Source organism: Haemaphysalis longicornis, unplaced genomic scaffold (genome assembly GCF_048455015.1).
Source record: "Haemaphysalis longicornis isolate Haplotype H1 unplaced genomic scaffold, Haemaphysalis longicornis Haplotype H1 scaffold_6, whole genome shotgun sequence".
Lineage (NCBI taxonomy): Eukaryota > Metazoa > Arthropoda > Arachnida > Ixodida > Ixodidae > Haemaphysalis > Haemaphysalis longicornis.
In genome coordinates this window covers 163,998,329-164,021,494 of record NW_027526407.1, presented here as the reverse complement: position 1 = coordinate 164,021,494, position 23,166 = coordinate 163,998,329, and the positions used below count along the sequence as shown (strand labels likewise).

General features: G+C 44.8%; 1 protein-coding gene across 1 annotated transcript in view; it reads left to right on the top strand.

Moving 5' to 3' along the window:
- The first annotated feature begins 1,196 nt into the window (after positions 1-1,196).
- LOC144143351 (O-acyltransferase like protein-like) overlaps positions 1,197-23,166 on the top strand; it is a 37,471-nt gene continuing 15,501 nt past the window's right edge. The window contains exons 1-5 of the mRNA XM_077675119.1: positions 1,197-1,278; positions 13,663-13,755; positions 15,466-15,634; positions 16,517-16,596; positions 21,068-21,157. Coding sequence (XP_077531245.1) covers positions 15,476-15,634; positions 16,517-16,596; positions 21,068-21,157 — 329 coding nt within the window. The 5' untranslated portion in view covers positions 1,197-1,278; positions 13,663-13,755; positions 15,466-15,475. The remainder of the gene's footprint in view (positions 1,279-13,662; positions 13,756-15,465; positions 15,635-16,516; positions 16,597-21,067; positions 21,158-23,166) is intronic.

Genomic DNA, 23,166 nt, shown 5'->3' with positions numbered 1-23,166 from the left:
ATAAAACCCTGCGCATCATCAACAAACACTTATATCTATAAATCTTGGTTTGCGAACATTTTTGATGCAATCAAAATACATACATTTAAACTGCGTTAAATGCGGGCAGATTTTCTGCCTTCTTCGACGCAATTTAACGGTTCCGTATTGCTGTTTTATTATGACATGACGACATCTTTGAGGATCTCGGTTCTCCGACATTACTATGCTCCTTCTGAGAGGGCAAGGAAAGGAGATGCTTCGTCTTCCGCCCTTTCGGTAGTCCGCCTTTAAGCTCCCCACGATCTGTTAACCGGCTTTTGTTAACTCCGACTATTTATTGCTCAACCAAGGTGTTCTCTTTGTCTCTCAGCATGTCTTCTAAACGTCCCGTCTTGCCACGAATTTAATGAATAACAACTTCAAAACAGTGACACCGTCACCTTTTCGATCAAACTGGTCAACCCTCCCCCGCGGTGACCTTACACCCCCAAATTTTAATTCACAGAAGCGCATACACTGTGTGTGCTTCCTGTAACGCCGCAAATTATTCTCATTGTGTCCGGTCATTCTCCCTGTGCTCGACGACCTTCAGTCCTCGTAAAATCCCATTCCAAATGCACCAGCCCTGCTTCAAACCGCTCTTTCTACCTCGAAGAAATGTTTCCGCGTCGCAAAAGTAACAACGTATATGTAGGTTGCTCTTGTAACGTTTTTTGGTCAACTTGGACTAATTCACCCACCTCTCGGTTTTGATGCGACAACTCCTTCTGCCCTAATTCTTTGTAATAGCAAAACAATGCCGGGTAAATATATATGTACTGTTTTTACTATGTGCGAAAGGAAACCCTAAAAATGTATATTTCAATTCAAGCATCTGCTTTTTTAAGAAGACCAAGTGAAACAACATAAGACGCAAAATTCATATTTAATCAATACATTTCTCAGAATCACGTGATGAATCGATGTGAGAAGCTGCGATACCTGCGGTGCTGTGTTTTGCAGAGGTAATGGAAATTTGTATGGCAGCGAAATTACCTAACAAGCACCAGCAAGCTGTCACTGACTATTCAATGGCTTTGCTTTTGCTCTGCTGAGTTCTGTCACTTCTACAACAACCGCTCAGAAAAGAAACTACTATTAGAACACTGTACAGGTAAACCTGCTGTTCACAGTTGCCCTTTCAAAGTTTGAAAATTTTTGTTTCCTAGGTGACGTGGACGCCTTGAAAGAAGACAACGTTTTTACGAAAATCGCCCGGCGAGGAGGACTGGCAACAGACACGTTTTTCTTCATAGGGTAAGTTCTTTATTATGTTTTTTGGGACTATAAAATCTTTCACAACATGAACGGCTGACGGCGTAAATTAAGTCATTGAATTGCGCCTTCGTAAGAATGTTTGCAGAATAAAATTTGGTCTACCGTGTGCGAAATCTGCAAGACAGTACACTACTGGATTTAATGTAGTCTGCCCAAAATGTTTAATGCAACAAACCGAAAACAAATTAGGTAAAAAGTGAAAGTTTTCGAACTATGTAAATATTTTGTTGGTTTTCGTAGGTTTTTGGATATCACTGGTGTAAAACTAATCCAATAGGGGCGATATGCCATAGACCAATTGAAACGAAAGAACAATGCAATCATTGTAAGGGAAGGCTAGACTTTTATTTGCCCCTACTCAAATCTTTCCTCTGTTTTATTGAGTTGTATTTTTGTTTTGCATTACAGTGAGAGCCATGTCCATCGCATACGCGAGTAAATGTTCGTACATTGTCCCCTATTTAAACACAGCGTAAGGATCGGTCGCGTGGTCGATATGAGAAAGGCACTTTGGAGTATAGTTCTCGTGTATTGTGGCATGCAACTCTTGATTAGATTCAACTCTTCTCTTTCCAGTACTAGCTTCTTCATTTTAACACAAAACGAGCGCCATCTATTGGTCCCTTCAGATTTCCTTCAGTTTCTCTGTGCATTTTCTTCTCGTCACTCCTCGGTACTTTACATGCATACTGTTGCAAGTCAGTATGCTGTGAAAAATATTTAAAGAACGAAATAATTACTAAATTTACTTCCCTCCCCACACGGCGTAAAGATATTTGTGTCTGGAGCCGAAAGCGGACAGCTTGGTAAATTTAAAATCGCGTTGTGCTTGTAGTGTAAATATAAGTGTCAAGTAGTGCCAAAGAAAATTGCACTAGTCGAACTTTTCTGAAGCACAAGTGGCTTTACTAGGGGAACATATGAGCGGATGTTCTGATTTGATGCAGAGTATGGCAAGGTCTTTTTTGGGATGCTAGCTGGACAGCTTACAATTTATTTGGACTTTTTTAGCTTTATAATACTAGTTTATTATGTCTTGCATATGTCTCTGCTGTTTTTTTTGTTTTTTGTGCACAAATGCCTCAAACATTTTGCCATTAAATTTATGAAAGACCAGTGTATTCTGTCACGTTTCTGTCTTGGAATAGCAAAAAAGTGGAGTTGCACTGCTACCCTGGCCTCTCTTTGAAAAACAGACGTGAGCGTTGGTTTCCAGGTGGCGTTTTAATACAAGTGGAAATTGAAGGTACATAATAGAACATATTTGGTAAAATTTAGGTAACAAAAAAAAGCTACCTTTGATGATTTCGAGTTAACACTCTTCTTTATCGCGCTGTTGCTAGGACTGGAAACCCAACTATTTTTCTCGATTCTACACAATCTCCTGTCATTTGTCTGGGCACTTATATAAAAGTTTGTATAGTATCCATCCATGCGACGCTTGTTTGTTAAAAAAAAGACGCGGATTGCTGTATGTCGTAATATTCATGTCGCTAACGGTGCAGTAGGAACTTTTAATTCTGCTTGAAAAGCCTCGTGTCGATATTAGAACACGTAAATTTTACGCCCATGAACCCCGCCCAGGATTTCCAAATTTTGTTTGGAATTTCGAAGGAACTCTAGGCTGGGAACGTAAAGAAAAAGCAAAAAAACTGAACTTCACGAGATTGTATGGGTCACAGAGTGTTATAGATAGAAGACTTTGCACCACTCCGCATGTCCACTCTACATGCTCAATGCTTTTCTTCTATTGGCTTCTTTATACTTTGGTTCAACCATTCTCTAAGTAAACCAGCAACTTGAGCAATGTGGCCAGAAAGTGTTGTACGTTGTGGAACGAGTTCTTTTGCGAGCACGGTCCAATGCATTGCACCAACACCAGCACCTCGTCCTCTGCGCTGAGGAACTCGGTGTGGGTTACGACACGGAAAGGCGTGATATCCATCCCAAACAACAGAACGCAAGGAAAAGCTATTGTGGCTTACTCGATAGCCGTTATGCTGTGTTACTTGGGTGAAAATACGATGTTATGGCAGCACAGTCGGGCACCACCTTACACCTTTCAGATGAGATGTACCCGTGTTTGCACCATCGTAGATGAAGAAACTTATGGGGTTCTTGCAGTGCCCGTGTGCTACAGGCGTTATGGTTTAGGGGTGAACAAGTTGAAAAAACTTAACAACTTCCCTTTGCATTCCTTTGAAAGATGAGCACCACGTTCTAGGGTTCCATGTCTTTCCTTAGGTTCGCGACATTCATTTTGACAGATGACGCGTTGCCATCCTAGGGACGATGTGGAATGCAACAGCAATTTCTAGACTTCGGCATGCCAAAGTTCAAAAACTAGCGCAGAGCCGTCGCCTTTCCAGGCTTAAATCCACGGTTAAAAGTATGAGTGGTACACACCGCAGGGCCCACGCACAAGTTCGGGCTTGGCAGCGGTGGATGTTTGAATGACTACTGGATGACCCACGCCAATTTGTGCTTGAGGTTTACGATTACAGAAGTGCTGCCCCAGAGGATGAACGTATCATTGAACTATTGACAAAAAGGACTCAAATTCCAGCGTCCCTAATGCGTCTGCAGCTCGCCACTAATAAGTATACTGACATGGAAAAAACCAAGCAATGCCGCAGCCGGCGGAGGCGGGACTTTAGAAACTTTATTAGTATACTGTTTCATGTTTCTATTGGGTGCCTGTTCGCGGTTTATTGAAATTTATCCAGGTAGTTGAATATAAACCGATCAAGTGAAACACGTCATTTTTATTGAAATATTTAACGGCGACAACTTTTTTTCGGGAAATTCAAGATCTCTGGGATCAAGTACAGAAGCTAATAGGGTTTTGAACCAAATTTGCAGGGCGTTGTTCCAGGCAAAGTGTGCAATGACGGACAAGTGATCATTTAGAACACAGACAGCGCATTTAATTGAAGTTTATTTTTTCGACGGGCAGGAAAGGACCATCGGCACTCTCCAGTCTTCAACATATATTTTTGGTCTAGGTGTTTATTGTGCCGCAGTTGCCTTAGCGATCTGAAACGTGGTTTCCCAGTATTTTCTGCTATAGTTGAGAGCGGCTGTAAGAACAGACTGTAATATGTGTAATATAGACGGATATAAAGACGAATACTACTGTTGAGATAGCATTGATCAAGGGGTGATTATACAAGTACGTCACTGCCAGCCTCGAAGGTCATGCAGGTCAGCCTTATGGCAGAAGTTCTCGAGCAGATTGATTCTGCTTCGCTTTTCCAACCTTATGCCTAGATTCTCCTTTAGATGGTTGGCGGTCACGTGGCGCATGTCCAGCGGTTGCCTTTCTACGGATTCTCGAAGACTGTTTACATCTTCTGTACAGCGCCTGGATGAGAGAAATTGCCGTAGTAGGAATCCTTGCGATTTGAAGCACTTTCTCCTTCTGATATAAAAATAGCCAAAACCCACGGTGTTTTCTGCTTTGCCTCTTGTTGGGTATTCGCGTGATCTGGAGGATACCTCGGAATCTAATGTTCCAGTTGGCATGGCCAGCTGCATAACTTGTGAAATGAGTTACATGGTTTATTCATTACCAAAGCGTGGATGCGCTCGCGCTTATATCGTTTTGATTCGCACCCCATATTTGGACCGCTATGATCGATTCCAGAGTTACGCGGTATGACCAAAATTTTGGCACTCGTAGTACCGAATTTATTGCTCTTTTTACCCGCCCAGTATAAAGGCCAATGGTCAAATATTTACTGCCGATGGATGCAAGGTCCTTCCAGTATGCCTCTGGCCACTTCTGAACCCATTTAAATAAGTAAAGCGCTCGAAATAAAACTCTTTTAGCATGCAGGAGTCTCAAAATTGCATGGATATTGCTGTTTCGCATCAACCCATGTGTTTCCGAAACCCCGCAGAAAACAGTGACAACAAGTGTTAACTCTTGAAATGACCTCAAATTTATTTCGAGCTTCTGGCCCCTCATTTGAGAGTTCGTTAACTGCTGTGACGCTGTGTCAAAGTTTACGGTAGACTTCTTCTATCTTGCCTGCGTTAAGAGCATTACCTTCCGGGCTGTATTGTACAGTGGAAGTCTCTAGGATCCTGGACTGTGAAGGTTGCGCTTTTCAGTAAATTCTTATTCCATCAGTTCTCGGCATGGGCCCACTGCGCTATATTTGGCATGGGTATGTTCAAATACTGCCCACACTTCAGTACCAAGAGCCGTAGAAAATCTCACCAACACTCACTACAAGAACCCTCCAAGCAACATGCCAGGCCCATTGAGCCATGCAATGGCATCAGATGAAAGGAGCCTTGAAAATCGTTACAAATAAATATCCTCGGAAGCTACCAACAGTATTTTGGCCACGGAAAAGTAGGTTGTTCCGTAGAAAATAGGCATTTCCTCTCCTCATACGGGTTTCTACCATAGCAATCACAATTGTTTTAGCACTCAAGAGAACGTAAAATCTGCTCTGTGAGGCTACATAACTTATACCACAGAATAATAAACAAAATATTGAGCCTTTTTCAAAGAAATACAATGGAGCAAGGACCCCCAGTATTCACACCCATTACGTATGCTTCAGTAACCTTCCCCCTGTGATTAAAAATGAGAATAACCCCTTGCAAGAAAATGTTTATCCACCTTGTACAGCGTCAATAGCAGAAAATCACAGCATTTAAAGCATAGTGAAAAAGTAAAATTGGAAGGTATAGGCTTTGTTCACAGAAGAAGATTTTAATTTTAAACATGAGTATTACGTCTGTCAAACGGGCAAAAAGGCACCTTTTCAAAGAAATAGAAAGCAATAGCTTACACCTCTTTTATGACGGAGTAATTCTGAACCCGCTGGGCAGTCATCTCCAAAGACACGTCACTGGATCTCACGATTACCACAGGGAATGGCAAGGCTATGTGGTCTCACACGGGGGAAACAATGGGAAGCGACCACTCCGTCCCTGCTACCACAATACTTCGACACTTATACGGTGCGCCGCTAGGTACCGCCAAGCTAACGGACTGGCCGAAATTTTTCAAACAAAGGGAGCAAGCCAGACTTGACGGTGGTGCCACCACGTACCTCACGCTAAAGAAATGAACCGCCCAATTTCATGAAGACATGATTCGCGTTACAAATAATATTCACCTTATCATGGCGGCCCCCTGTGTAGGTCTACACCTTTTCCACTTATGGGAAGCAAAAAGGAGCCCAATGACACCATGGAAACGACAGCGTCTCAATCGTCGCCTGAAAAGAGTATAGCTCTGCTGACAGAGGAAGTAGCCCCCTATGCGGCTCACCTATGCAAAGAAAGTTGGTTATCCCTATGTGACCGTCGACAGGGCACGCTCACTACATCAAAGACCTGGAGACGGCTCCGATATCTAATCGACCCTTCCAAAAGCAACACAGAATCGAATTACACCTTGTGAAAGGTAATTACCAACCACCACAGGGATTCTGTTGTCGTCATGAAGTCCCTACAGTATAAATACCTCCCAGTCTATCCAAAAACCTTACTACCAACATGTACAGGGCCGCCAACTGTTAAATTGAATGAAGACATTTACATCCACAAAATCAAAGCGGCCGTTCACATCATCAGGCGGAAGACGGCTCCAGGTGGGGACGGCATAACAAATGAGCTGCTGGCGTACTTAGATAACGAGTTTATTATTGACCTCATGGGCCATCTCAACACTTTGTGGAGGTCAGGTCGACTGCCAGAAGAATGGAAGATGGCAGAAGGGCGCCCTATTCCAAAGCCTGGACGGCCACCGAGCACACAATATCTTCGCCCCATCTCCCTAACCTGGTGTTTGGGGAAGCTATTGGAACACATCATCCACAAAATGCTACAGAACTATCTCGAGCAGCACAACATGCTTTCTCATACCAGGTGTGGATTTACATCATCCACAAAATGCTACAGAACTATCTCGAGCAGCACAACATGCTTTCTCATACCAGGTGTGGATTTCGCAGTGACTTCTGTATGCAGGACATCCTTCTTAACCTTACAGAAGAGGTCATTCTTTTATCCTCCTGGGACCACCCAAAAGGAATACGAACCCTAGATATAAAATGGGCATTCCATAATGTCAGCCACACAGCCATACTCAAACAGCTAAACGGCCAAAACGGCGGGCTTCATACCTACACTTACGTTCGAGACCTCCTTGATGGTCGAAAAGCTATTCTCGAGGTTGGTGAACTGACATTGGATCCTATTTCCCACGGCAACAAGGGCACACCCCAGGGTGCCGTCCTGTCCCCCTTGCTATTTAACATAGACCTCATGGGTCTCCCTCCGGTCCTGGCTTATGTACCAGACATACGCCATGGATTATATGCGGGCGATATTATTATAAGTGCCATTCAAAAATTAGTAGGGGAGATGGACAATATTCCACAAGAGGGGGTTGATATAGTCATGCAATTGGCCCAGTAGTGTGGCCTAGAACGCTCGCCGCAGAAATCGTAGCTGCTGATCGTTTTAGCAAGGAAGAAACCCTCTCCTGGGTCGAAAACCATCTCTCTACATACGGACGGCCAAGTTGTTGTTCCGACTCCAGAAGTCGGAATTTTGGGCATGCTTTTCCAAGCGGATCGCTCGAACATCCAACAACCAAGTACCAAGTACCAAACGTCCAAGTACCAATACGAGGCGCATGCGAGAGGAGGATGTACTCAGGCTGGTTAGAGCCTTGGTCGTATCTAGGATCACTTAATCCTTCCCCTACGCCATACACTCCAAGACCGAAATGGAAAAGATGGAAACGATGATACGCGAGGGGTACAAAGTATCATTGGGACTACCTGTTACCACCTCAAGGCAGAAAGTCTTGCGGTTGGGAGACTACAATACCTTAGATGAAATATTCTATGCCCACCATTTGAGCCAATTTTTACATCTTAGCTCTACCCCTACAGGTAGACCCATTCTTTCTAAACTGCACCGGCACTCTCCTCTGCAGCCCCCGCAGGACGATGCAACTCAGCTTCCCCATGAGATTCAGAAGTTCATTGATGTTGCCACAATGCCACGCAACATGCATCCGACACATCACGACGCTCGCACGGAATCTCGAGCGAAAGCGATTGTTGAATAATAAGGCCGAAACTTTGCTACTGTCTATACAGACGCCGCCTCCAAATCCGAAACTAAACCACGCCCCGAAAACAAGCCAGTGAGTAACCTTCGAACACGGGGTCTTGAATTGTAAGTGCCACAATCACCAATTTAAAACCCTGTGTTGGTACTCTAAACAAAAGGAAAACGAGCGTTTTGTTCCGGGTATTCTCATAAATTCGAAGTCAGTTATTAAAGCGGCGGGAGTCCGCATTTTGGGGATTCTTTTTCCCCCAAGTGGCCCTAGCACAAACACATTTCCCTCGATGGAAAAACTTGAAACCACCATCTGCAGATTATTCAAATAGTCGCGCACTGTCACTACACAAAGGAAGCAACCTTATTATAGCAATGGCGAAAAATTCCCGGGGCCTGATTCATGTCCAATTGAATATATAAACGACGTCAATACCTTCGATGTTGACGAGTCTCCCTATCCCCACTACAATGCCAATGTAGCCTCCGCAGTTCATAAACTTCGGCAGAAAAAAATGTTTAGCCCATCCAAGTCCCCCGCCGTGGACTCTACACATAATCCGCTATTACTAACGCAATCCGTAGAGTTAAAGAAACAATCCCCAAAATAACACCCTCACACAATTTGGACAGATTTTCATTTTTCACGAGGACGGATTTTCAAATACTTCATATCCTTCCAACAAGACAAATCCTTCCACAAGACTATATATGTTAGTTTGCCTGTCTCAAATTTATCGATATTTATAAGGCGGATCCGCCCGATGCCCGCGCCTATATACGCCGGGCACATTCCCTTCCCTGAGTATCATCACCTCAGCACACAATCGTCCACCGCTACTGCGCAGGAAAGACATCGTGGTCCACTACAGGCAAAGACTACACAAGTCCCTTTTCTAGACCCCCAACTAAGCACAGATGAAGCCACTACCTTTGCCGTCCACAATCGAACATTCATCTATGCCGCACCGTCCTTCATGCTGACTATACAACAATGTATCACCACACTTCTACCTTCATCCATCGGCACCCTATCACCAGATACAATAGTGACTGCAAGCCGTAAGTTTGCAGTTTATCCCAAATCTTTCGATTCAATACAACATGCCACGGTTGGCTAACCCCAACGAAACCATATTTGTTTAACCAGATTAACAGGGCCCCCGCAGCCAGCTACAAGAAAAAAAAACCCGCCCGCATCTTCCCACGGGGCGAACTCGAGTAAATGCGTCGCAGAGTGGTGGGGATATCGCGTGAATTTTGAGTAATTGGGTATGGTTTGGGAATGCTTAATTGTTATTTCGTCTTTATTATTCTTATTTATTGAATGAAGGAGAAGCGAAGGCAAGGAATGTAAAGTTAAAGCCTGTCTTTATTGCTTGGTGCCGTCAAGCAAAGCGTCAAGTCAAGCGAAAGCCAAGCAAAGACGCCCTTGACTGAATTCCGAACGCGCGCTCCGCCGCTTATAAACACACCGCCCGCGTTCGAGGGAGAGGAGTACGGGGGAGAGACGCGCATGCGCACACTTCCGCACACCAGCGCGCGAACTTTCCACTCACCCACCACGCCGTTATCACGTGTACACGCCCTACCGCCGTTACTATTGAGCGCGACTCAGCGCACGGGTAGCTACGACGCATGCGCGCGCAGACGTGCATGCGTCGAAACCAGAAAGGTTTCGGGTAAAGAAACCGACAGTAGTAGCTCTTTTGAAAGTGGTCTTATTATCTGTGGTGGTGGATTGCTTTAAAACTTCAGAAGTCTTCTGTAACAATATTCCCACAGTTGGTTCTGTCCGCACCAGCATAGACTACTCTTGCCGCGAAGCTTCCTGTAAAAGTGTAACGATAGGTCGCAATAAGATCTGGGTGGTCAATGCAGTACTCGTCATCTTCCTCTCTCGTGGGAATACCTGGTCACTTCGACCATTTCCATGTTTTCTCAACTAGAAACCACCAGCGAAAATTTTTCCCCCTACCGGTACATTTGAATGGGTATAAGCAAACAGCAAATCTGAACCTGGCAACGTTTAACGCGCGAACCTTATCTAGCGAAGCAAGTCTCGAGGTGTTGTTCGAGGAATTAGAAGGCATTAAATGGGATGTAATAGGGCTTAGCGAGGTTAGGAGGGCAGGCGAAGCCCTTACGGTGCTGAAAAATGGACACGCCCTATGCTACCATGGTCTAGAAGACAGAAGAGAACTGGGAGTGGGATTTCTCGTCAATAAAAGCATAGCTGGAAACATAGACGAATACTATAGCATTAACGAAAGGGCAGCAGGTCTTGTAATTGGGCTCAATAAGAGGTACAAGCTCAAGGTGGTGCATGGCTACGCGCCCACATCCAGCCACGACGACCAAGCAGTGGAACGCTTCTATGAAGATGTGGAATCGGCAATGGCTAAATAAAAACGCAGTATACCGTAGTTATGGGGCACTTCAATGCTAAAGTAGGCAAGAATCAGGCTGGGGACAAGGCAGTTGGGAACTATGGTCTGGGCTGTAGAAATAGCAGGGGGGACCTACTAGTTGAGTTTGCAGAACGGAATAACCAACGCATAATGAATACCTTCTTATGTAAACGGGAGAGTTGGAAGTGGACCTGGAGGAGCCCGAATGGGGCGCACAAAAAATGAAATAGACTTCATATTATGCGATAACCCTGGCGTCGTGCAGGATGTGGAAGTGCTCGGAAGGGTAAGGTGTAGTGACCACAGTATGGTAAGATCTCGAATTAGGCTAGATTTGAGGAGGGACCGCAACAAGCTAGTACGAAAGCAGCCGATAAATGAGCTAACACTAAGACGTAAAGTAGAAGAATTCCGGATCGCGCTGCAGAACCGATATTCCGCCCTTAACGAGGAAGCCGAGCTTACGACACAAGAAGCCAGCGACAACCTTACACGCATTATCACGGAGTGTGCAGTGGAAGTCGGGGGCACTATTGCTAGACAGGATACTGGTAAACTTTCTCAGGAGACGAAAGATCTAATGAGGAAACGGCAAAGCATGAGAATCTCTACCGCAGCTGACAGAATAGAACTAGCCGAGCTCTCGAAGTTAATCAATAAGCGTAAGACAGCTGACATACGGAAGTATAATATGGAGAGGATCGAATACGCTGTAAAGAACGGAGGTAGCCTGAAAGCAGTGAAGAGACGTCTTGGCGTGGGGAAAAATCAGATCTATGCACTTAAGGATAAGCAAGGCAATGTCATCACAAATAGGGATAAAATAGTCACAGTGGCCGAGCAGTTCTACAGGGATCTGTACAGTAGCCGGGACATCCAGGATAATGCCGAACGAGACAGTAGTTCAGAGGAGATAGACATCCCACCAGTAACGACCGAAGAACTAATGAAGGCTTTGAAAGAAATGAAAGGGGGCAAAGCACCTGGTGAGGATCAGATAACAGCAGACCTCTTGAAGGATGGCGGAGAATTTGTAGTTGAAAAACTGGCAAACCTGTATACGCAATGCCTAATGACCGCAATGGTACCGGAATCTTGGAAGAACGCGAACATCATCCTAATCCATAAGAAAGGCGACATGAAGGACTTGAAAAATTACAGGCCGATCGGCTTACTTTCTGTCGTCTACAAGGTATTTACCAAGGTAATCGCTAACCGAATCTCTGCAACCTTAGATTTCAGTCAACCTAAAGAACAAGCAGGGTTCTGTAAAGGTTATTCAACAATGGACCATATTCACACGATCAATCAGGTGATAGAGAAGTGCGCTGAGTATACTCAACCCCTATATATAGCCTTCATAGATTATGAGAAAGCATTTGACTCGGTCGAAACCCTAGCAGTCATTCAGGCATTACAGAACCAGAGGGTAGATGAGCATTATGTAAGAATACTAGAGGATATCTATAATGGGTCTACAGCTACCATCATCCTCCATAGGGAGAGCAGTAAAATACCTATTAGGAAGGGTGTCAGACAAGGAGACACAATCTCTCCTATGTTATTCACAGCATGCTTACAAGAAGTATTCAGAACGTTGGATTGGGAACAGGTGGGAGTAAGGGTTAATGGAGAATACCTCAGTAACCTCAGATTTGCTGATGACGTGGCCTTGCTAAATAACTCGGGGGACGAATTGCAAAGCATGCTTTCCGCACTGGGCGAACAGAGTAGAACCGTGGGCCTGAAAATTAATATGCAGAAAACTAAAGTAATGATCAATAACCTCGGGACAGCACAGCGGTTTGAGATAGGTGGCGAGGCAGTGGAAGTGGTAAGCGAATATATATACTTAGGCCAAGTTGTGACCCCGGATCCCAACCATGAGGCAGAGATAATTAGAAGGATCAGAATGGGGTGGGGTGCATATGGCAGATATTCTCAGATAATGAATAGCAGCCTACCATTGTCGCTGAAGAAGAAAGTGTATGACAGCTGCATCTTACCGGTACTCACCTACGGGCAGAAACTTGGAGGCTTACTAAGATGGTTCAACTTAAATTTAGAACGACTCAGCGGGCAATGCAGCGGAAAATGATAGGTGTAACATTAAGGGACAAGAAGAAAGCGGAGTGGGTCAGGGAGCAAACTGGTGTTAAAGACATATTAGTAGAAATTAAGAAGAAGAAATGGACGTGGGCAGGGCATGTAATGCGAAGACAAGATAACCGCTGGTAATTAAGGGTAACAGAGTGGATCCCTAGAGAAGGCAAGCGCTGCAGGGGGCGGCAGAAAGTTAGATGGGCAGATGAGATCAAGAAGTTTGCGGGGATAAATTGGTCACAGTTGGCACAGGACCGAGGTAATTGGAGAATAATGGCAGAGGCCTTTGCCCTGCAGTGGGCGTAGATAGGCTGGTGATGATGATGAAGCAAATAGTAAAAAATTGACTTGATGTATTGCCAGCGTAAGGTTTAAATATACGATATTTCCACGGTGTCATCGAAGTCCAGTAAACCAGACAATTTGTGCTCCTGACCAGAATATAAATACTATTTTCAGAGTGCTCTTTTCCATCGATGTTCGTGTCTGTGCACCTAGGTTCAGTACTTGGTTAAGTGGTCCGTTCCCGAACTTGAAATAATCCCTGGTTTCCCCATTCTGTAAAATAAAATCCGACCTCGTTATTGAGGAACACAATATTGACGTATAGGAGATGAAAATATACATAATATATGCTACACACATAGTTAAAGACGTGCAGTCTGAATAAAAGTTGTGCACTTGGTGTTTTTTTAATAAATCCTTTCCCATAAAACCCATAACATCTCGCATTCTTTTGTCTCACCAGGGGATTGGTGGTCACTTATTCCACTTTGAAGCAGCTTCAGCAAAGTGGCGGGAAGAAGAATTGGCTGCTCTTTTATGTTCACCGCTATCTAAGGTAATACCTAGCGTGTTAAGGTACTGTATCTTTGTGCAACCTATAATCACGAAAAACATCATATAAAGCACTATACAGATTCTACAAAAGGCGTATTGACAAAAAACAGAAATGGGCCATGCTACAGCTGTGAGCCCCGATTGACTGCAAGCTTAAATGGCTCGACCGAAATGCATTTAATTGCTATGAGCAGAGCGCCACTCCGTTTTACGTCATACCTAAATGGAAACAGGTATATACACCCACACCTGATGTTTGCATAAGCTGTCATTCGCCATGTGGCTGCACAAATAAAATAACTGCCCTTTCTTGGTTAAATACTCATATAATAACCCAAGCTAAGCACTAGGGCTTCGCTTTCCTCTGGTCTACTAAACAACAAGTTTGACCCCTTTTTTGGCACGTCAGTAGTGTGAGACCTTAAGGCAATGAAGCTAGAACATACAACCGGAACAGAAAATAGAAAGCGTTATTATTATTACAATAAATAAAATTGCACTGCACTACAAATTAGCAGCATTTTTAAAGGTTAAAATTCTAATCTACCAATTGCATGTACGAGACCAATAGAGACTGTTTTCCAGTTATCTTGGCGGTTGCCGCTATGCAATCAAACCTATTTATTGCCCAATCTTCTACTGCAGGGAAGTTTGTTGCAACAGAACTATGCCAAAGTGCGAGTGGTGAAAATTCACTCTGCAAATTTCTAACAATTTATATAAATTCACCAGAAAATTCAAAATGTATGACTGTAAGCTCTGGAGAAATGTTGAAAGACCCCTGCGGTCACCACAATCCTCAGCAGCCTTTGTCGAGCTCTTTTAATGAGGGTTTTCTACAGGTGACTCGGTCGCTGGGAAATTTCATATTTTCGTACCCTTTTCAGTTCGAGTTCGAGAATCACAACGTAGGAAGTCGATGTTTTGAGTCGTGTCCTTCAATATTGGCTGGAAAAATGTGTTCAAGTTTAGTCAACAAAACAGTTTCAACATAGCAGGAAAGGCGACCAGAATTTTTTTGCTCTTGGTTGATACATTCCAGGAAATATTTGACCGAATGCTGAAATTTCAACATGCCAGCTGGCCTCTGTAGCTGAAGCTTATAGCTGGTCCATGGGACCGCAGTGTTCAGACACCACTTCTTCCCCCCAAACAAAACGTTTTTAGGACAATTTATGTGTCAATATTTTATAGTACATCAACAACAAAACGTTTTTAGGCGAATTTATGTGTCAATATTTTATAGTACATAAACTCGACCGATTCAAGATTAGTTCGGTTATTTTTCTGGCAATGAAATGTAGCTACAGTGTATACAAGCCCAGCCGCTGAGGAACCAATATGAGTTGCTCGTGAAAAAAATAGCAGGGGTCTATCTCCGGTGGGGCAGCCGGTATCCTAACTGCCTCAATCCGATACCACCCTCTCCGATCCAGCGTTCCTGCTTTCAGCCAAGGGCCGTGCGTGAATCATCTTGTACTCAACCTCGGTAGTGCCTCAGTGCTTGCGGCCTAGTTAGCATATGATCAACGGCACGTAAATGAATGGAGGCAGATTAGACATCTCGGTTTTTAAGGGAACATAAATAGCAACGTAGGTAATAGACATGTAGTGTAGCACACTTGTGACACATTTTGCTTCGGAAGCTACAGTTTCTATACAATCTGCAGATTACGGTAACCCCGACCTTTTGTTGTCGTGTACCAATCAGGACCGTCCCAATGGTAATGATCGTGGTTGCGATCTGCGCTTTTCTGATGTGTCACTTCGGCGATGGGCCACGTTGGGCAGATTTCGTGACGATGTTTGAGACCAACTGTCGCATCAGCTGGTGGACAAATCTCCTGTACGTACAGAACTTCGTCCTTCTGGACCAGCAGGTGAGGCTTATCAGAAAAATCTAAGAGCAACCTATTCTTTACAGACTTAATTAAAAGTACAAAATTTTCATTTTTTTATTCCTCGCGATGGAAATGCAACGCAATTTTGCAAGCACCGCATGTAGTATTTCAAATACAGAATAAATATAACTACTTATTGCGTTACATATTAAGAATGAAAAGCCAAATGAATTTCTCAGGCGTGTACGCTAGTAATACTACTATATTTTTGCGGTAGTGTTGCAGAGCTGGAAGTAAATATGGATGATTGGTGTGTGGGACAAGACAATACCGAACTCTAAGCTTTTATTCCGACATGACCTCCGTCATACAGAAAGAAAGGTCCAAGTAATCACAAAACTAGCTCTGCAGCACGTGTGCGCGCCAAAAATGTATATTTAACGGCAGCTTAAAAGATTTCAGCTGCTTTTATTACAATCCAAGAACCTGGACATTCCCTAAAATTACCTTTTAGGATTCTACCTCAACCCCCGGTTTAACATCTAACGATTGATGGAGGATCTTGATGTTAACACAGCAAGGTAGGATCAGCTCAAGCTAGCCCCCAGGAGCCAACTGGAGGGGCTGTATATAGGGTCCAGCGAAGGGTTAACCACCTACGTCCATTGCGGAAGACGTAGTGAAATCACATCGAAAATTTTTATTCTCTATTTCGGAATTGTGACAACAAGAATACTTGAGCCCACTGGATATTATTTCAGAAAACGTGGTAATAGTGTGCGAAACGACTTCCTTATCCAGCCCAAACATTCAAGAATTAAAATGCAAAATCTGTAGCTTGTATAGAATCCAGATTGTCTGATCATGCCCACTGCATATATATTCTCCACTCTGAGCTTCACTAATGCCTTACCATTACAGTGCCTTATCCAGACGTGGTACTCGGCTGCTGACTTCCAGTTTTACCTGATAACTCCACCAATCTTGTACGCCCTATACAAGTAAGTACCTTGGAATTGTAGCAAAGTGGAGGCGTGGACTCGGTGATGCGCTGTGGCTCTCCTACATTTATTGTTGGTGTGCAACCCCAGCCGGACCTGGAGAGCGGCGATGGTTTACGACCGCCCCTGGAGCACAGCCGTTTTCGATCTCTGTGTCGCGAGTGACTGCTCACGTGGCCAGGGACCACTGATGATGATGATAGGCAGCTGTTCATGATGAGGACAGTGGCGCTTCAAGTAGGTGATGATGCGCCACTACAGAGCTCTCCCCTAGCGCGATGCAGTATAAAAAAATGTCAGGAACAATGCAGAAAAACAATGTATAGGTATTTAAAGCACAGTCAACAATGTTTGTACATTTAAGTTAAGACCGTAATCAGTAGTGGTCAGTCCGTTTAGAGCATCCAGGGTGTAGACAGCCCTCCGGTGGCCTTGCCTGGGAGTCGCGCAGCGGTCGCAGGTGACAAAAACGGCCTGTGGCGCGGAAGCGTCTAGGAGCACCCAGAGGGGAAAAAAATTGCCAAAAAGTCAGAATTCACCCTCAGGTTTACAAGGTGATCCAAAGAAGAGTATGGTGACAGCTTGTGGGTGTTAGGACGCTCCGTCATGCAACCAGTTCTTTTGTTGCATGGCCCACGCAAACCTATACGGTGTAAGCGCCACGGTCGACCCCGTGTTCGTTTAATTGTAAGCAGTTTAGGGGCTCTGGACCGTCATGGGGGGGTTGAAGGGACGGTTTTGATGACTTGTGAAGATCTACTAGTCACGTAGCCTGGTGGTGAATGGCTGCCAACACCAACGAAACGTTTTTGATGGGGGCGGGCCAAAGGGCATTTCCACGTAGTTTGTGACGTCCGCACAGTCGTTGAAGGGCCGGGTTGATGTGGAGCAGCCATTCGGGCTCCAGGTGGACGGCGTTTGTGTGCTCCGATGTGTCTTTGACGACACGGCGTAGAATACGCGGCGTCTGTAAGCGAAGTAAAAGGCGAGAATGAGCCAGGTGAACGGATCGGACTGCGACTGCGGTCTTTGTTCTCACTTACTGGAACCGTCAAAAGTTTGATCGCAGGTAGCTTGGGAATGTTCATCATTACTCTGATAGAATCTACTACCCCACGTGGTTCCTGGTTGTCGAGCAGCTCGCTCGGAGGCACGGTAGTTGCGTCCACAGTCTTGTTGCAGCTGAGAACGTCGCACAGCGTAGGGGCATGGTGATAGCGTGCATTCACAAACACGGGAGCCGAAATTTTATGACGGCAGGTGGTGGGTGCACCGATGACCGCTTCGTGAGGGGCGCACTGGGCCTGCTGCACACTGGCATCGAGCTGACAATGTTGTGAAGCATTGGTCGTAGAGCGGTGTCTGGGAAGGGCTCGCCGTGGGTGTAGATGGTGGTTGTGCTACCCGAGGCGGAATGGAGGTCGCTGTCTCGGTTCACTGTGGCTCACCCGTGCCTTCTCGCCGTACGTTAGAAGCTTAAGAGGCAGGCTGTAGTGGGTGAGCGTCCGCGATGTCGTCGGCTGCCAGTATCGTCGGTAAATGTGAGGCTGCCGCGCTGGAGACGGAAACCGGGGTGTCGGCTTCGGTGAGAAAGGACGGCGCCGTGCCGGGTGGCACCGTAGGTACCATGTGTAGCGGCGTAGCGTGTGCAAGCTGTGCGGGTACCTCGTGTGGTGCAGGCGGGTCGTCTTGATAGCCGTAGTGCTCGAGCAAAGCAGCCCGAAGGTAATCATAGGGTGTTTCGCTGGCCGGTGGTAGGACGGTAATGCAGCGGAGGTCGCGAGGAAGTGTCTCCCAGAGGATGGAGTGCTTGAGTGGCTCATTGGTGACGTTGTTCCGCGAGAAGGTGGCGTCCAGCTTGAAAAACCAACCTCTGAGGTTTCATGCTTCGAACACTGCTTTCCTCGGGTCCCCCCGACGTCACCTTGTCGCCGTGCCCCTGGCTCTGGTTCGCGTCCGCATCCCGACTTGTAAAAAGGGAAGCCATGAGCTGAGTGATGCTGTGGCTCTCCTACATTTATGGTTGGTGTACAAGCCCAGGCCGCAACAGGAGAGCAGCGATGGCTTAGCACCGCGCCTGGAGCGCAGCCGGGTTCGATCTTTGTGTCACGTGGAACGGCTGACCTGTAAAGGCACCACTGATGATGATGCTAGGCAGCTGTTTAAGATGAGGATAGCGGTTCGGCAAGGAGGTGATGATGCGCCACTACAGAATATATTCATCACTGTTTTTTTTTGGCACATCAATTATTCCTATACGGATGGGGCCCGAATATTGCATGTATACTTCGGGTTGTTCGTTTTCGGGTTTTGTGTTATGTTACAAGGGGGGGGGGGGTAAAAATCTGGTTCTGATTTTCAAACTGATCACAGGGTAGAAATCGGGGTTTTTGGAAACATTCCACAACTTGTTTTTTTCGCGATAAATTCGCAGATGTTCTACGTAACACAGTCAGTTTGTTTCGTCATAACCATTACTCTCGCTATTTTTTTAATTTGTGTTTGTTTAAAGCTGGCCATCGGAGTGGCATCACAGTTTTCTAGGAAGTACTCTGTTAAATGCGGCGTTTGTTTCGAAATGAATTAGAAATGATGACCTTAAAAAGAATTGATACATTGTAAGTAAGAACAGATTTCCTGCACGCAAAAGCTAGTCTTCGGTAATTCGCACATACTTGTTTACATTCATTACAATCTGGATGCGCAGCATATTGGTCTCTCTTCAAGACCTGTCTAATCCTTGAACGCAAGTCAGAGAAAGAACTCTCGACATCACAGCTTCCATTTTTTAGCAAAACAACGTCTGTTTACATTTGTTAGCGTGGTGTAGTGAGCGGTAGGATCACGCCATTACTCAATCAGTTTGAAAGGTGTGTTTGTGGGACTTGTTTTTAGCTAGGACTGGTTGAAAACGCTGACTGTCAGTGCACTATTCTGCAAGTCGATACTTTGAAAAGGTCATTTCCGAGAGAAATAAGGTTTACCCAGTTCATTCAGGTGGTATCACCGTCTCGTCAGCGCCCGTGCCAATCTTGAATTACTGGGGACTCCCTTGGACTATTACTGTTGCTTCCCAGTTTTTTGTCGACGAAGAGCTCACCGTGCCCAGCAATCCACTTTCGATCCTAGCATCTTGAGCTTGAACTGCGTCTACGCGTTTGGAAAGAGAAACTCTTGTATGTAATGGCCCTTCTTCAGTCACGACATGCAGATCTCATTACGTGCTGGGCAAGCAGATCGTGGGTGTCATTCCCGCCCGCACCAACGGCAAGACACATGCTTCTTAACAAGCGGAAACGATGGCCTAGTATTCGTACTACTACAGCCAGTGAAGGGCTTGCGAGAGCCTTCCGAATTCTCCTGGTGGGCAACGATTACCTTATTGACGCTTGGTTGGGCATGATTCAACTCTGCCTGTTTCTGTCGCACCGTATGGACTTGCCGCGTTGCGTCTGGGGCTTTTTGTAACATCAGTTCTGGGTAAAGTTGCAACTTCGGGGACAGCTGTCAGTCTCTGTTGCCGACGACCAACTGATCACGGATAAACCCTTTCCAAAAATGACGTTGCGACGGGGAAAGAAGTATTTGTGAAATCATTCTATCACAACGCTGAACGTTGTGGAGACCTCACTTGTGAGGTTGAAGGTGACAAAGATGTGCTCATCATGGTCGCCCATGATGTACAGCAGGGCGTCAAATTGGTGTTCTTCAGGCTGTGCACTGAGTCCAGAAGAGGTACGAAAGATTCGAAGCGCTTCCATTTCGGGCACTCGCTGGGCAACGAGAAGTAGGAGGCTTTCGGAGGTTGTATGGTGAGCGAAGCCATCGGCGCTGCTGCTGAGGTTGGTGGCGTGGAGTTCGGAGTGCCGGCCGTTCTGTTTGCTGTGTTGTCGAGGTTTTATGCCGTTCCGGGCGGATACCTCCACCCAACTTGGCTGACGGAAGATCGCGAACAATTTCTGACACCATGTTTATTACGTCTTTGACTGGTGTACTCAGAGGCGAACAGACCGGTGACTCCAGCTACAATGAACACTGTTCGTTAACACTCAGCTTTTCTTCTTTCTCCAGGCGCGCGTTAGCAGCGCCGCTGCGGCCGGCAGTACAGCAGCGGTAACGCCATCTACACCTGCTTTGGACACCTGGGTTGAAATATCACTTGAATCTAAACGTGTTTTCGGGGCTTCTTAGAGCGGCAGCCATTTTGGTACGGTTTTGTTGACGACGACGGTCACTCTTTACGATGATGTCAGTTAATCCTCTAGAGATAACACAATATACTTCAGGGAGCGGCCGGGGTAGGCATTAAGTTAGATGGGCAGATGAGATCAAGGAATGCGCGGGGATAAACTGGTCGCAGTTAGCACCGGACCGGTGTAATTGGAGATCTACGGGAGAAGCCTTTGCCCTGCGGAGGGCATAGATAGGCTCATAATGATGACGCAATTTTGTGCTTGATTTTTTGTTGCAGAAAGCCTCGAGTGGGTGTATTAATCATCGCTGTTCTATCCATCACCTCAATAACTCTCTCAGCTACCTACTCTGGACTGATGGCCAGGAGGTTTGTTTTATTTTAGTACTTTTGAAGCGGTGCGTCTCTTCTTTTGTAAAAATTGGCAAGGTGGGTGGTATGCTCATAATATAGATTGGGGTTTGAAGACCTGACTCCACTAGCATTACAATGCCATAAAACAAAGCAGTTATAGTTCTCTAAAACGTAACTCCGAAGTGTCAATACACTTTAAACCGCGTATATCAGCTACCACGTAGTTGCCGTACGCGCATTTGTACTGATAAAATAAAACTGCCACAATACACTTCAGCAACCGGCATTTTCAATTGTTGTTATAATTAAAAGAACAACAAGAGCGCCTTTCTCTCAGACACGAACCTTGCCTCAGCTTGCCGAACAGGTAGATGTGGTATAACGTAGGAGAACATCATCAGCCAAGAAAAGAAATAAAAAATGTGTTTTTAATATTTGATGAAATTGGTCATCAATACGTCTGTAACACCGCCTGTTGTGTGGGGTGTAGAATATGGGTATCCTTGAGGGAAAAATATATCAAAATATTTTGTTGTTCTTGGAACGAGCGTTTCATTCTGCGTTCGAGGAGTCTGACACCACTGTTATATGCTTCTTTGCCTAAATTCTGATTGGGTTAGTGTACGACATCCCCTCTGACATTTTGCCTAATTATAACGATTCGGGCGACTTTCTTCATCTCTCAAAGATCCTCTGCAATTCCATCCTTCCGCACCGTCTCAAAAAATTTAAATTTTCTAAGGCTGTATCACGTCCGTTACACAAATTTCAAAATTTTTATTTGTGCTTCTGCTCAATTTTTCGCCGCCAGAAAAAGGAAAAGAAAAGCACTAATAAACACTCCAACAGGCAATAACAAGTGCGGGCAGAGCCGCTTTAGAACTGTGTATGCCGTGCGGAACAGTGAAAAGACTCATGACAATTTTTCTTCAAACGGCTGTATAGAAGTAATTATTATGTGGAGTGGTCGCTCTACGCGGTCATTTTTCCCAACGTAATGAAGCGTCAGCAGCAACATCATGTTTTCGTACGAAAGGGTCGTTTTGTGGAATATGCTGATTGAATAAACGTTTTTGATATGATATGTAGAGCGCGAGAAAAAATTCTTCAGAGTTTCGCTGTTAATAGCTCAACTAAGGTTTTCACCATTTTTTGTTGTTCATACCAAATTGTTCATACCAAAACGTTCATACCAAATTGTTCATACTAAATTGTTCATACCAAAAATACTGTATAAAAGCGGCCTTTTTAAAATAGGGGCATCCCTGCAAGAAAAACTAAAAAAAAAATCACTTGTGATTGCAGCACCACGCAGATATTGTACTTTATATACATTTCTAGAACCCGCCTCCTTATAATCTAAAACCAATTACTGCAGTTATGCAAGATATAATTATTTCTTATAATTAGAAATTACATTTGACACAGAGGTATTTCAAAAATGCAAGACTATTCAGAAAAAAACAATCCTTTGGTTGTTGAGAAAACAAAGAGCCGCTGACAAGAAAACCAGCAATATTTGCTTAACAACTATTCAAACTATCATTTACACCCTCGAGCATATCACAGAAGGGAATTTTGTCTTCGTTTTGTGTGCCAGATTTTGCAGGTGGAATATGTTTGAAAGCTCGCACTGTTAATTGCCCTCATTCTGTGTTTATACAGTTACCGGATACAGAGCCAATACAGGCATTTCTTCAAAGTACAGCATATAAAATTTATATTTCATAACAAAAAAACCCTATTTATTTTTTTGCGCCGAGCGCAAAGATTAGAAAAAAATGTTGAGGAAATTTTTGTTGAGACGTACAAATTTATTCCCAAGATTTTCCCACAACATACAAATTTGTTGTTCGTTCAGAACGGCCATAGCATGTGTAATTATTCTGCCCAGTCATCGTGAATTATCGAGCACGCAACATAACTCCACGCCAGTCTAAGAGGTGTCAAAGACAACAATATCCAAACAAATATTGAAATGGCACCGATTATAACCACCCATGTGGTCGTCTCAACACTATTGC